This window comes from Schistocerca piceifrons, chromosome 1, assembly GCF_021461385.2.
Source record: "Schistocerca piceifrons isolate TAMUIC-IGC-003096 chromosome 1, iqSchPice1.1, whole genome shotgun sequence".
In the NCBI taxonomy this organism is placed as follows: Eukaryota; Metazoa; Arthropoda; class Insecta; order Orthoptera; family Acrididae; genus Schistocerca; species Schistocerca piceifrons.
The window spans coordinates 778,887,955-778,903,163 of NC_060138.1; the positions used below are offsets into that span (position 1 = coordinate 778,887,955).

Sequence of the window (15,209 nt, forward strand, 5' to 3'; positions counted from 1 at the left end):
AGAGATTGCAGCCTCTTCTGCTTCACAGAGAGGCCGAGCCTCTGACCTCTCCATTTGTGGACATCCAAAAGCTTGTTGGCTACTGGTCATATCATCGTCTTTCAACCAGTTTTCGTGGCTCCTCCCAATAGTAGCACACCAACAGCTCACCAGTTTCGCTGTTTCCGAGATGCTGATTCTGAGACATTGGACCATAACAATCTGCCCTTTGTCAAAGTCACTTACATCAGTAGATTTCCCCAGTTGTGGCCCTTACCGAGACTAAAATCATTCCCCATTCTTCTCTGCTCCACTATTATAGTTTCCTTACAGCATTGTGTGTCCTGAACACCACAAGGCAGCCTTCATCCTGACAGTGGGCAGTGGTTATAATGTTTTCTGTCATCAGTGTGTGATGAGGGGGTTTATGGTGATGAAGTCAAACTTCTTGCAGTTAAGCCCCAGCGCTGATCAGACAACAAACCTGCAAAATCTCAAAAAACTCTTCTTGCAATATTTCCCAGCTACTGATAGAAAGTCCAAATACTGAACAATGACATTTATTATGTATGTATCAATCTTTGAACTTCCAATTACCCCATTAACAAAACCAAGATGTTCTCAGTTGTGAACTGACTGAAATGTTTTACATTGAATCTGCTATCTATTCTTTGATAGTTGGGAAGCCCCTTGGCAAAGAACTTCTCCAGGAGGGTTCCATGAAGTGGTGCACAGTGTTGAAAGTTCAGAGGAAGCACTGTATATGACAAAAGCACAAAGTAAGGAGACCTGGCATCACCGCATGATGCTCCAGGAGTACCTCAACTGTACAGATTCTCAGCAAACGAAAAGAGCTTTATGTCATTATATCAAGTAACAAACACCAGTTATAAGTTGGCCAAACCTAGTCCAAAATACCTGCGCTTGCTCAATCATAGAAGACTGCTGAGGATACAAAGGCTCATATATGTTAAATACATGTGTACCCTCACAATGACAAAACGTACTTCATTTAAAATGGTCAGTCATAATGTCAAAACTTTAGTTAATGTGCAGCTTCAAAAGCTTTCCTTGTAGATAGTTTCCGAGGTTTCACTTTGTGTTGGTGCTATGTTTCACCCTCTTCCTTCACTTCAACTTAAACAAGGAACACAACACTACATCCTACAAACACTAGTCATAGATACACACTCAGCTTTTCATAGCAGTTAAGAGGAAGGTAACTGTAAACCACACCCATTGGCAGCTTGCATAAGTTAGCATTGTAGGAGTCTCGTATGTCCCCCATGCTAGTTTTCTTAGTATGCAGTTTTTTGACTGCAGTTAGTGTTTTAACTTCAGATCCTTCATGTAGACCGTGGTCTACTAGTCAAAATAAAAAACATAAAAAAGTAGTATGGAGGTATTGATGTTAAAGATACCTATGAAATAGACTATTCAGTTGAGGGGCCATGTTGAATAATGGTACTGTGTCAAAAGAATGCCAGTGCTCTGGCTTTGATCAACAGGCTTAACAGTATCTAAGTTTAATTCTTCATGCTTTCCCAACGATCTGTTGACATCTTGGATATTCGGGAATCCAGCCGGATGTTTGCATCATTGTCACACGATATTTCCACAGTGTGCCTCGCTGTCTTCTTCAGGTGCTACCTGAGACTGGTCCTTGGGTCAATTGAGTCCAGTATTTATGCCTGGAAGGAGCTGGGCGTTCCCTAATCGGTATGCGCGGAGTCGAGTGTTCCGTCTGTGGTCTGCGCTCGCCAACATCTCAGGTCGGGTCTAACACACCTCAGATGATGACCACAACCATTGAGGACAGCCAAAACGGGTGTGGACGGCAGTCAGAACATCCACGACTGGAGGGGTCCATTGAAGCCGAGTCTGGTGGGCGCAGACCACAGACGGAACACTCGACTCAGCAGGGACCGATTAGGGAATGCCCATCTCCTTCCAGGCATAAATACTGGACTCGATCGACCCAAGGACCAGTCTCAGGTAGCACCTGAAGAAGACAGCGAGGCATGCTGTGGAAATATCGTGTGAGAATGACACGAACATCCGGCTGGATTCCTGAATATCTAAGATGTCAGTATCTAAGTAGTTTCTGTTGTTCATAGAATTGTGCTAGTAACATATCTTTGGCACATCCCAGTATGGGTAAAACTTGCTCACTGACTGTTGCAAGTGTCCTAAGGAAAACATGTGTGGAAAAAATAAAAAAAATCAATGCAGGAGGTAATTGAAAAAACCCAGAATGTTATGGAACTATATAATTATCATAGAAATAAATTATTTTTATTCTCGTTTGATTGATAGAGAGAGAGAGTTAATTTGGAAGTCATAAATTCCTGCAAAAAATTTCAGTGCCTGTAACTGCTCTAATTTTTAGCAAATTTAAATAAAGATGTAATCTGCTGTTAAAACGCATGAAAGTAGCTACTATACTAAGGAACAGCAGAACTGGCCAATGGGAGGGGTAGGTTCTCCTCCTGTCGTCTTCCCTTTGTTTCTAACCAGTGAAATGTGTGACCTTCAACTCTCAGCACCACATGATAATGTGCGTAGACTATAAATCTGTCATCCGAGAAACATGGTAGGAGCCAATCACATGCAAAACATGCATTAACAAGTCCTTACTATGTCCGTGTGAGTAGTATAATTGCAGTAGGAAGCCATCTTTTGCAGCATTCAGTTTTAGGTTAGTGTGTAAAGAATGTACATACATTGCTACTGAGGCAGATTAATTCCATGAATGTTGTCAAGGCGAAGTTACAACATGCTGAATATAAAAACTTGATGGGAGTTAAGGATATACATTTCACGAATATATTATGTAGTGAATAATTCAGATTAGATATATTAGATTAGATTCAGTTTTCGTTTCATAGACCCAAACATGAGATGGTTCTCATGGCTGTGGAACAAGTCAGAAAATCTAAAATAAAAAGCATAAAAAATTTGATTTTACTACTCACTACCCTGATCATTGTCAGAAGGTTGTCAAAATATGTGAATACATTACAGTGAGGTGGAGCTGCTAATATTTACAGAATTAATATGCTGTCAGAATGAAACATAGTTATGCTCTTTTGATAACTTTATCATAAACAACATATCTAATCTTGACTGTTGTGGCAAAGTGGTGTCAAAACTGAAATCTAACAGACATTTTTAATTAAGCTGGTCAAACAGTCCCTGTTAAGATATTCATCTGCAGAGTAGGAGTAGTTACCTATTAAAAAGTCCTTCAAACTCTGTTTAAATCGTGCTTTATCTGAAACCAAGCTTTTAATGGTTGCTGGCAAGTTATTGAAAATGTGTGTTCCTGATATTGGACCCCTTTTTGGATAAAGGTGATTTTAGGTCTTTATGTAGAATGTTTTTAGTCCTAGTATTGATACTATGTATTGAGCTGTTGGTTGGAAGTAGAGACACATTACTTGCAACAAATTCCATTAAGGAATAAATATGCTGAGAGGCAGTGATTAGAATACAAAGTTCCCTGAACAGATTTCTGCATGATGATCTTGAATTTACATCACAAATGAGTCTTATTACTTGCTTTTTGCACACTAAAAACTTTTGCTTGGTTTAACAAGTTACTCCAGAATATGATCCCGTATGACATAATAGAATGAAAGTAAGCAAAATGTGTAAGGTTTTTTTTATTTTTTTTATAGATGTATCTCCTACACCTGACATCATTTCACTGCAAATATAAACTTGATTAGGTACATTCAGCAATTCTGTGGCATGCCCTTCCCAACTGAATTTATTATTGAGCTGCGGTCCCAGAATCACTGTCAACCTCTTCTATCTGCATGTCTTCATGTCTTACATACATGCTGTAAGGAAATCTCTACATGTCCTGAACTGCTTATAGTTGGTCTTTTCAAAGTTCAGTGACAGTAAATTAGCTTTAAACAACTTACTAATGTTGTGAAAATTTGAGTAGTCACCATTCCTAAATCTGTACTTGACTTGCTACTTATTGCAATGTTTGTATCACCTGCAAACAAAACAAACTTTGCATCTGGCAACATAACAGAAGAAAAGAAAAACACAAGAAAACACAATGGACCAAGATGGAGCCTTGAAGAACACGAGTAATTAATTCCCAGTCAGATGAAGATTGACTCCTAACTATATAGCTATTTCACTACAACACCCTTTGCTTCCTGTTATTTAGGTAAGAGTCGAACCATTTCGCAGTACTACTGGGTACACCATAATATTCTAATTTGCTTAAGAGAGTGCTGTGATTCATATGGTGAAAGACTTTTGACATGTCACAGAAAATGCCGGTTGCCGATTTGTTATCTAATGAATTAAGGACATTTTCACTGTATGTTTGAATAGCCTTCTCTATGTCAGAACCCTTAAGGAATGCCTGCTGCTGTGGCCAAGCGGTTCTAGGCGCTTCAGTCCGGAACCACGCTGCTGCTACGGTCGCAGGTTCGAATCCTGCCTTGGGCATTGATGTGTGTGATGTCCTTAGGTTAGTTAGGTTTAATTAGTTCTAAGTCTAGGGGATTGATGACTTCGGGTTGACAATCTCTCTGAATCCTCTCTCTGTATCCCCTTCTTGTAAAGATGCTTAACTTCAGCATATTTTAGCCAGAGAGGAAATGTTCTGCTGATAAGAGATTGATTACACAAATAGCTGAAGAAAGAACTCAACTCATGCGAGCACTCTTTGATTAACTTCATTGATATGTTGTTATAACCACTAGAATACTTTGATTTTAAGGATCTTATGATGGGTGATACTTCTTTGGGAGATGTGACAGTCATTTCCATTTTACTGAAGTTATTTGTAAAGACTGATCTCAGGCAGTCCATTGCTCTGTTTACTGAACCTGATAAGCCCAAGCTCTCAGTAACAGAACCAAAATATTTGTTTAAGCAGTTTGCAACTTACATGCACTTGTTACCAATGTCTCATTTATTTTTAGAATTATTTGTTCCTTTTCTTTTTCAACCCCACCTATCTCTGTCTTGACTATATTCCTTGTAGTTTTTATTTTGTTGCCAGATAATACAACTGCTTAGATTTCTGGATTACTTACCTCAATATTTTGCAGTATTCTTTGTGATGCACTACAATGCCAACATTAGAGCTGTTCCTAGACAGTGGATACAGTCTCCTTTTTGTCCCACATGATATCTTTATTCCTTGTGTAATCCATGGTTTATTTTTAGACTTCTGTTTTGTGTGAGTTATCTTCAGGGGAAAACAATTTTCAAAAGAAGAAGTGACTTCATTGTTTAATGCTTTGTATTTTCCATTTGAGTCAGAAGTATTGTAAACAGCTATCCAGTTTATGTCTTTAAGCTGTCTCCTAAAATTCTCAATTTTTGACTGATTTATTACCCTCCTTAATATATTTTTTTTTTTTTTTTTTATCCTGACAAGTTTCAGCATTTAACACTAGATGCTGCAAGTCATGGTCGGATAGCCCATTTGCTATTGGTATTGTGATATGACTCTTTTTCCGTGAACTTGTCTACAAAGGTATTATTAATAGCAGTCTTGGAGCACATACATACCATAGTTGCAAAGTTTGCGGTAGGAATGGAATTGAATGACAGTGTTACTGATGGCAATAATTGTTCACTGTCAGATCAATTCAATAAATCCACAACAAAACACCAGCAACCACTATTTCCTTGTTTTTTACTGCGAGGTGGGACAACAGGGTTTCCAAATTTTTTTATGAAGATGTTAAAGTTTCCTGAAGGTGCTCTGTACATATTTACTATTATAAAGGACGTATTATACAATACTACTTCTGTCGCATCAGCTTCTCAGTGCTGCTCAGAGCAAAATTTATTAATATCAGTATTCTTGAAATTAAAACACTTTCTGACAAATGTGGCAACTATTCCTTTCTCCATATTTTCTCTATAGAGATAAGAAGCTAACTTGAATCCTATAATATTTAACATATCTATACCAGTGGTCACATGGTGTTCAGAGAGGCAGATTATGTCAGCTGGTTTGGTCAACTCTTAATTATTCAACACAAATAGGCAACTCTTAGAGCCCATACCTCAAATTGTCTCATCTAACAGTATGAAACTTTCCTCTCCAGAGCAACAGGAATACTCAAGGGGAAGTGACTATGTACGATCTTCACCTAATGACAAAATTCCTGTACTAGTGGGTGTTAGAGCTGCACGTTTTTTAGATTGAAGCCAGCTGATAGGTATTCCTGCTTAAGGGAAGTCTCTCTAACAAAGAAACCACTTTCGACAAAGCTTAGGTATCCGAGTAATGAGGGAATTAGTATATTTCATCAAAATATACAAGGTATTAGAGATAAAGTTAGTGAACTGCTTATAGATGTTGACTCTGAAATTATTGGTATAAATGAACACTTCTTAAATAAGGAGATAATTCAGAGGCTTTCTTTACCAGGATACAGGTTGGCTGGCAGCTTTTCTAGGAGCTCTTTGCGGTGTGGGGGAGTAGCCATGTATGTGAAAAACGGTATCCCATTTGAGTCAATTGATGTTTCAAAGTACTGCACTGAAAAGGTGTTTGAATGTTGTACAGGTGTGGTTAAATTTAATGGAGTTAAACTTCTAACTGTTGTTATTTATAGATCCCCAGACTCCGATTTCACAACATTTTTGCTAAAGCTAGAGGAGGTTCTTGGTTCACTTTATAGGAAATACAAACAGTTAGTTATATGTGGTGACTTCAATATTAATTGTATAAGTGATTGTGCAAGGAAAAGGATGCTGGTAGACCTCCTTAATTCATATAATCTTATGCAAACTGTATTCTTTCCAACAAGAGTGCAAGGGAACAGTAGAACAACCGTAGACAACATTTTTGTTCATTCTTCATTACTAGAACGGCATTCTGTTAGCAGAAAGGTGAATGGCCTTTCAGATCAAGATGCACAAGTTTTAACTCTACAAGATTTTTGTGCTGCAACACATGTTAAATATAGTTATCAACTTTTTAGGAAAGCTGATCCAGTTGCTGTAGAGACCTTTGTAAACCTTATCAAGGAACAAGAGTGGCAAGATGTTTATAGTGCTGATACAGTAGACAATAAGTATAATGCTTTCCTCAAGACTTTTCTCGTGCTCTTTGAAAGTTGCTTTCCATTAGAACGTTCAAAACAGGGTACTAGCACAAACAGGCAGCCTGGTTGCCTGACTAGAGGGATAAGAATATCCTGTAGAACAAGTGGCAATTATATCAAAACGTTAGAAGCAGTCAAAATCTAAATGCAGCAGCCCATTACAAACAGTATTGTAAGGTGCTTAAAAAAGTTATTAGGAAGGCAAAAAAGTATGTGGTATGCAGATAGAATAGCTAAGTCTCAGGATAAAATTAAAACCATATGGTCAGTCGTAAAGGAAATGGCTGGTCTGCAGAGACAGGTCAAGGATATAGAATCAGTGTGTAGTGGGAATGTCTGTGTTACTGATAAGTCGCATATATGTACAGTATTTAATAATCACTTTCTGAATGTAGCGGGTGAACTAAATAGAAACCTAGTCCCAACAGGGAATCATATAGCGCTTGTAGAAAAAAGTGTTCAGAGGCTGTTACCTGAAATGCTCCTCCATGATACTGACAAGAGGGAGATTGAGTTAATAATTAAATCACTAAAGACCAAGAACTCTCATGGGTATGACGGGGTATCTAGCAGAATACCGAAGTACTGTTCTATGTATGTTAGCCCAGTACTTAGCCATATCTGTAACTTTTCCTTTAGGAGTGGTCAGTTTCCTGACCGATTAAAGTACTCTGTAGTGAAGCCACTTCATAAAAAGGGAGACAGGGATAATGTTGACAATTATAGACCTATTTCTATGCCATCGGTGTTTGCTAAAGTTATCGAGAAGGTTGTATATAAAAGGTTACTGGAGCATTTAAATTCACATAATTTGCTGTCAAATGTACAGTTTGGTTCTAGAAATGGTTTAACAACTGAAAATGCTATATTCTCTTTTCTCTGTGAGGTTTTGGACGGATTAAATAAAAGGTTGTGAACGCTAGGCGTTTTCTTTGATTTAACAAAGGCTTTTGATTGTGTTGACCACAAAATATTACTGCAGAATTTGGACCATTATGGAGTAAGGGGAGTATCTTACAATTGGTTCACCTCTTACTTTAAGAACAGAAAGCAGAAGGTAATTCTCTGCAATAATGAGAGTGGTAGTGATGTTCAGTCCCAATGGGGCACTGTTATGTGGGGCGTTCCCCAAGGGTCGGTGCTGGGGCCACTGCTGTTTCTTATTTATATAAATGATATGCCTTCTAGTATTACAGGTGATTCAAGAATATTTCTATTTGCTGATGACACCAGCATGGTAGTGAAGGATCTTGTGTGTAATATTGAAACATTATCAAATAATGTAGTTCAAGAAATAAGTTCGTGGCTTGTGGAAAATAATTTGATGCTAAATCACAGTAAGACTCAGTTTTTACAGTTTCTAACTCACAATTCCACAAGAACCGATATTTTGATCAGACAGAATGGGCATATTATAAGTGAGACAGAACAGATCAAGTTCCTAGGCATTCGGATAGATAGTAAGCTGTTGTGGAAATCCCATGTTCAGGGGCTTGTTCAGAAACTAAATGCTGCTTTATTTACCATTAGAACAGTATCTGAAATAAGTGACAATTCAACACGAAAAGCAGTCTACTTCGCATATTTTCATATGCTTATGTCTAGAGGCCTGCGCGGATAAGAAAAGTGCAGTCTGCATCCGCACCGCATCTGCAAGGTCCTAATCTGCAACCGCATCCGCAGCAATTAATCCACATCCGCAAGTTCCTTATCCGCATCTGCATGTATTTAAGTTTTGAATGAGTAATTAATAGTAATAGACAGTAGTACTTAGAATTATGGTATGTAATGACATAGTTATTGGTAGGGTGCCATTTCTGCGACAACTTAACTATAATTGACTTTTTAATTCACAGGAAATGCTCTATACCTACTCTAAAGCAGACCATTCCAAACAGCAAAGCATTGGCGCTCCGGAGCACACACAGTAGCGGCTCGGATCTCGTGAGATTGGAAACACTATTTAAAAAAATAAAATTCAATGTAATAGTATTAAATGATGAAAATACGCATATAGAAACAATTATATTTCACTGCTCTTGTGCCAAGGCAGCTGAAAATGACGATGGTTTTAAACTTTTACTAGCACATTGCATCATTTACCAACAGTTTTTTTTTGTACTCACTGCTTGGATGTGTCAAATTTTCAAGCCATTCATGTCAGCTGATGATTATATTATAGCTTACGCGTTCAGTCCTCGTCATTTCCAGGAGAAAATATTTACTGCAAAACGCTGGCGCACCTGTGAAAAAGTTAAAACTGCCAGCAATAATTGATGTTGTCTGGAAGAAATAACTCGTCTTCTGAAGAGTGACAACAAAGTCAGTAGTTATAGAAATTAGGAGTCCATTTAGCTTTAGCTAAAAATACGATTGAAATCTCGAACCTCACCTTTTGGCTGGTTTATCGAATTAAGACCAAGCGATAAATGAAATGTCTGTTTCATTCTCAACAAAGTTTTTCACACTTTAAAACATCCTCAACATTGGTCTAAATTACTAAGACAAAATTTGCAGTAGATTTCGCAGTTAATACTTTCAATGTTAAAAAATATTTTTTTTTTTCAGAGTTTAATGGAACTGCAAACGATTTCAAGATCGTCTATATAATAACCACTGTCCCATAACTTCTAATGTTAGGCACTGTTCCCTATTAAGCAATACCAAGTTACAGTTAAAATGTTCAATTTTGTTACGAATTTCAGCCCTTATCTTTACTAATTGGCTGGTAAATTAAAAGACACATTATTATTTTGGATGATTTGAAAATTGTGTAAGTTTTCAATGTGATCAGAATAATCTTCCACGGGCTATCGCAGTCACAGCTTGTCGGTGGTCGTGAGCCGTAGTTTGAAGTCCCACTTGTAATTAATCACAAGGCCCACCGTGCCACTGCTCCGGCCGGTCTGTTTCACTGTTCACAAAGAGCGACAATGCTCGGTGGCTGCAAATGTTCTGTAGTGCATGCTAAAATTTAGATAGGCACTTATGAGATCATCATTACCTAGTGTAATACTATTGACGTGTTAGCTGTTGAATGTTCTTGTTGTGAAGAGTAAAAACTTAAAATTGAGCTCTTTAATATGAAAATTACAACAAAACAAATTGCTTGTTAAATATTTCATTCTTTTACCTAATGCTACTTAAAAGTTCTTGTTGGGAATAGTAAAAATACTAACAATATGTCGAGGAAATTCTTTACTATAAGTGTTACAATAAAAACTCACAGGCTTCAGATTAAATATTTTCATCTTCTGCTTGCTTCTGATTCAAATTCTGTAAAAGAAAGAATCAGATGAAAAAAATTGTAACTAATTCAAATAAGCCCAAAAAATACAGTGAAGTAAGAGAAGCTGTACAAGTACCTTCTTACTATGGAAGATTACTATGCAGGAACATGATGTCATCAGTTGTCTGTGGCTTCAAAGACGTGCGTCGGTCGTGCATTATTTGTCCCACAGTAGAGAAGCTTCTCTCATAAAGCGTAGGGGTTTTGGAGGCTTCGAGATCACTAGAGGCTACTTTAAATGGTGTCAGAAAGGTTATTATATCTTCCAACATCCTCTTGTATATAGAATCAATCAAATTATCTTGATTTTTCTCTGAAAAAATTGACAGAACTTCAAACCATTGTAAATTAATATACTCAAACATATCCAATTTACTGTTCCATTGTGTGTCTATATCTCCTTTCAATGACTTCTGAAGGCGATTCTGAAGACCAGATCTTTCGAAGAAAGTTGTGATAGCTCGACAGGAATTTATTAGTCGCTACACGTCACTCTTCTCATCATTCTTGTCTCCCCGAGTTGTGTGCTCCAGCACAGTATTAAGAATGTGTGCTGAGCATGAGAGCCTCTTGTATTGGCTAGGTGCTGCCACAATATTTGGACCTCTATCCGTAACGAACATGATGTTATTCACAGCACTGAATAAATCGAACGACCGTAGTATCTTAGTTAATTCGAGTTTAATGTTTTGTCCTGTTTTTTTAATCTCACTCTCAAAATTTCTGGTGCACAACACTTGATCCTCAAGTTTCACTTCTTGATAATTAACATAATGTGCAGTCACTCCTGTATAGTTTATTTTACGGTACGAATCAGTCCATAAATCGACAGTTAGTGTTCCACCTATATCTCTGAATATATTCTTCATGTCTGCGGAGACAGTTTCACGCAAACGATCGGCCGTTTCCTTCAAAATTCTGGATATGGTGGTTGGATGAGGTAGCAGTTCCTTAGTGGTTGGATGAGGTAGCAGTTCCTTAGCACTCACTGCACCGTACTTGGCCAAAACATCAATAAGAAACTGTGCCGTCTCAAGAAACCCAGATCCACACCCAACTTCGAATGGTAAAATGTCTTTGCTGACAAGATTGATAAGTTTTTCTGTCGCGGCTGTCTTCAAATTTGGCGGAACTTCAGGAACTTTCACGACTCTCTTGGTATTTAAATAAGTAATTATGCTACTTTGTCCAGCCTCACACGAATGTTTTAGCAAATTTGAAGTTCCACTTTTGTGTTCAGTGTAGGAAAATACTTTTTTACATGCTGTATCTTTTATCTTTTCGTTGCCATCAAATACGTATCCGAATTTTTTCCAAATTGGCGATTTCAATTTGTTTACCTTCACTAATGTAAAATAACCTTTTTTCACCTTACACGAAATTGTATCCATCGATATGGTGTTCATTTGAAGAAAGAACTCTCACTGATATTTGCTACGATGCACGTTGTCACTCGGTCACTACAAAGCGCTAATTGAAGGCAGCGGAAAATTGGAACGGGCACCTGTCTGGTAGACAGTGGGCAGGTTTGCCACCCAGAGAGCACTTCACAGGCCACACAAAAGACACGGTTGCGGAAACAGATTAGGAGCAGGTCTCTTGGGTACAGCTACGTCGGTCGTGGCCAGGGGCTGAGGACAACAGATCCGCTCTACCTGGGCCCTGCAAGATCCCAAGAATGTCAACAGACTCGAAGTTTTCAATTAACATTGCAACATACGTACTGGGCAGATGCCTTGCTCATTATCCGCAGATGACTCGTGGATATCCGCGCCGGTCGCAGTTTTATCTGCCAAGTAACAAATACCGCGGATATCCGCAGATATATCCGCGGATATCCGCATCCGCACAGAGCTCTACTTATGTCATATGGAATTATTTTTTGGGGTAATTCTTCTGATTCAAAAAGGGTATTTTTGGCTCAAAAATGGGCTGTTCGAGCTATACGTGGTGTAAGTTCAAGAACCTCTTGTTGACCCCTATTCAATAGTCTGGGAATTCTGACATTGCCCTCACAGTATATATTTTCTTTAATGTCGTTTGTTGTTAGCAATATTAGCTTATTCCCAAGAGTTTGCAGCTTTCACTCAGTTAATACTAGACATCAAGTCTGCATGTGGAATGCACTTCCTTGACTCTTGTGCAGAAAGGAGTGCACTATTCTGCTGCATCCATTTTCAATAAGCTACCACAAGAACTCAAAAATCTTAGCAGTAGCCCAAACACTTTTAAGTCTAAACTGAAGAGTTTCCTCATGGCTCACTCCTTCTATTCTGTCGAGGAACTCCTGGAAGAGCTGAAAAATTAAGCAAATTCCAGTGTTACATTGTTGATTTTCTTTATTTAAACTTACGAATTGTCGCCTGAATACATTTCTTATATTTCATTTTATCTGTTTCTACAATCGTGTTATAATTTCATGTATTGACTCATTCCATGACCATGGAGACTTCTCCTTAATTTGGTCCCACGGAACAATAAATAAATAAATAAATAAAAAATAATATTGGAGAACATTTATGAAGACTATTACTATAGTGGCATCAACACCTAGAGCAAACTTTTGGGCACTTTAAATGCATATAAAGTAAATGCAAATTGGAAGGTAATAATAAATTATGTGACTAGCAAAAGGTGAGATTGAGCTCACTTCAATGGAAACAGTCTGACATAAGTAAAACAACTTTAAAAGAGTACATAATTTCACAAATTGAGAAGGCAAGAGGTTGTGGATCTGTTGTTCACTATTGGCATCTTCAAACGTGAGCACTAGAAGAATCTAAAGCGGTTGACCAGGACAATTTCATAGCTTTGATTACATTTATCAGCATACTTAAGGCTGAATAGGACATTTCTTCCAGGCATATTACAAGAAAAGTAATACCATTCATCAGAAGGCACATGGGCTTGTGGAGGAAGTGAACAAATATATAACAGACCAGTGTATGTGTAACAGTTTGCTTCTTGCATATCCTGGTAAGTTCTCAGAGTCTCGTAGCTGAAAAGTATTTTAAATTATGTGCACTGCACAGATATTACATTTAAGTAGCTCTTTTTACATTTATTAGAACCATAAACAATGTGATGGTCAGGCATGGTTTTATATTCACGTGTCTTACACTAGTAGAGACCTCACACTGCTGTATCCAGACGTAACCTTAGTAACACCATCGCAGCAAAATAAAACCATAATCAGTGAAAACAATAAAGGCTTAACACAGTGGTAGCATAATGGAAAGTACAGTACACATGTTAATGTTTTCAATAAAATAACATCTGTGAAAGATTTTGAATGTTGGGCTCCATAAGGTTCCCTTTCTGTGCAGCGACCGTGGAATGTAAAATTATAAAGAATTTTCATAATAGAAGTCTGCCAAGGTCAGTACCTCTACTTATGGCATGTATTGGTTAGAAAAATGCACCGATGATGATTGATGTTAGTCAAAATTGATTTGCAACAAGATAAATAAATTATGTTTCTGCGACTGGTCACTACATTCTTTATAATCTGTGAAAGAATTAACTGATGAACCAGCCACTGCACAAATCCAGATGTTAAGTGGTAGATATTTGATCCAGACTTTTTACCGAACACTTACACATAGATATTGCATGGTTGGTAACGTATCTGGGACTTGAGATAGGTATTGTTAATTTACTATCTCAACCGAGACTATTTTGGGTTACTTCCAATTATTTAAAAACTGTTGTATGCACAAACTGTTATTTGGAAAACTACATAATAATTTGTTAAACTGCTATGTTTGATTTTGCTAATTAGGATGGACTACAAGTATTATCAAGAAATTTATGAAATATGTGGTGCTATAGATACTTAGAAAAGTTTGTGGAACCATTTTATGCGTCTGCACTAGAAATACCATATTTACAAGTACAATTGCCTTATTGAAAGTTAGGGTGAATTATGCAAAAATCTTAATGGTTGGCTTAATTAATTAATTAATTAAGTAGGCCATGTTGGGGAATGAATATTATATCTACATCTACACCTACACCTACTGTGTACCACTGTCACATCCCCCTTTCCTGTTATGCACACAAATAATTTGCAGGTAGAACCATTAACAGTAAGCCTCCATGTGGAATCAAATCTAATTATCTTCACGGTCTTTTTGTGAGATGTACTTAGAAGGAATCAATATATACTGTCAAAAAAAAAAAAAAAAAAATTAGTACATTTGGAAAGATGACATTGATTTTGATCCAATGACAGCACATGCCACATGGGGATAGTAGATGTGCTGATAATGGTTTGAACATTGTCCTCCAACAGATAACACAGTGATGTAGCTACCAGAGTGCTGTATGTGTTTACTCTGTAATAGGGATGCTCACAGCCAGGAGGCTCAGTGTGGTGCAAACATGTGAAGCAGGCAGGTAACCATGCCACAGAGATGCAATTGTACTTCCCGTAGCCAACTGAGTGAGATTGAAAGGGGTCAAATTCTGGTCTTTCGAGTGGCCGGACAGTCCTTTTGGAGAACTGTCATGCAAATTGGATGTACAGCATCAGTTGTACAATGATGCTGGTATCGGTGGTAACGTGAACATCCCCACACTTGTAGATGAGGTATTGGATGCCCACACAGCACAGATGCCCTTGAGGATCATCATATTGTAGGACCGCAGCAGCAAATTGTATAGCTACCACAGCAACGATAAGAGGTCTTGTGAGCCCAGATATGTCAACACAAACTGTTTCAAACCAGTTATTTGCAGTGGGACTATGGGCACACACATCTTTAGCCCATCTTGCACTCACATCACAGCATCAATGTGCACGGCTTGACTAGTGTCATCAGAGGATCACTTGAAACATG

General features: G+C 37.9%; 1 protein-coding gene across 2 annotated transcripts in view; it reads left to right on the forward strand.

The window, feature by feature from the left end:
- Positions 1 to 15,209, forward strand: part of LOC124796411 — a 104,484-nt gene that overhangs the window by 57,481 nt on the left and 31,794 nt on the right. The window contains exon 5 of one of the 2 annotated variants that reach the window (XM_047260599.1): positions 8,936 to 8,993. The exons of the other annotated variant lie outside the window; for it this stretch is intronic. Coding sequence (XP_047116555.1) covers positions 8,936 to 8,958 — 23 coding nt within the window. The 3' untranslated portion in view covers positions 8,959 to 8,993. Of the gene's footprint in view, positions 1 to 8,935; positions 8,994 to 15,209 lie in introns of those variants that run through there. 2 annotated transcript variants of the gene reach the window in all.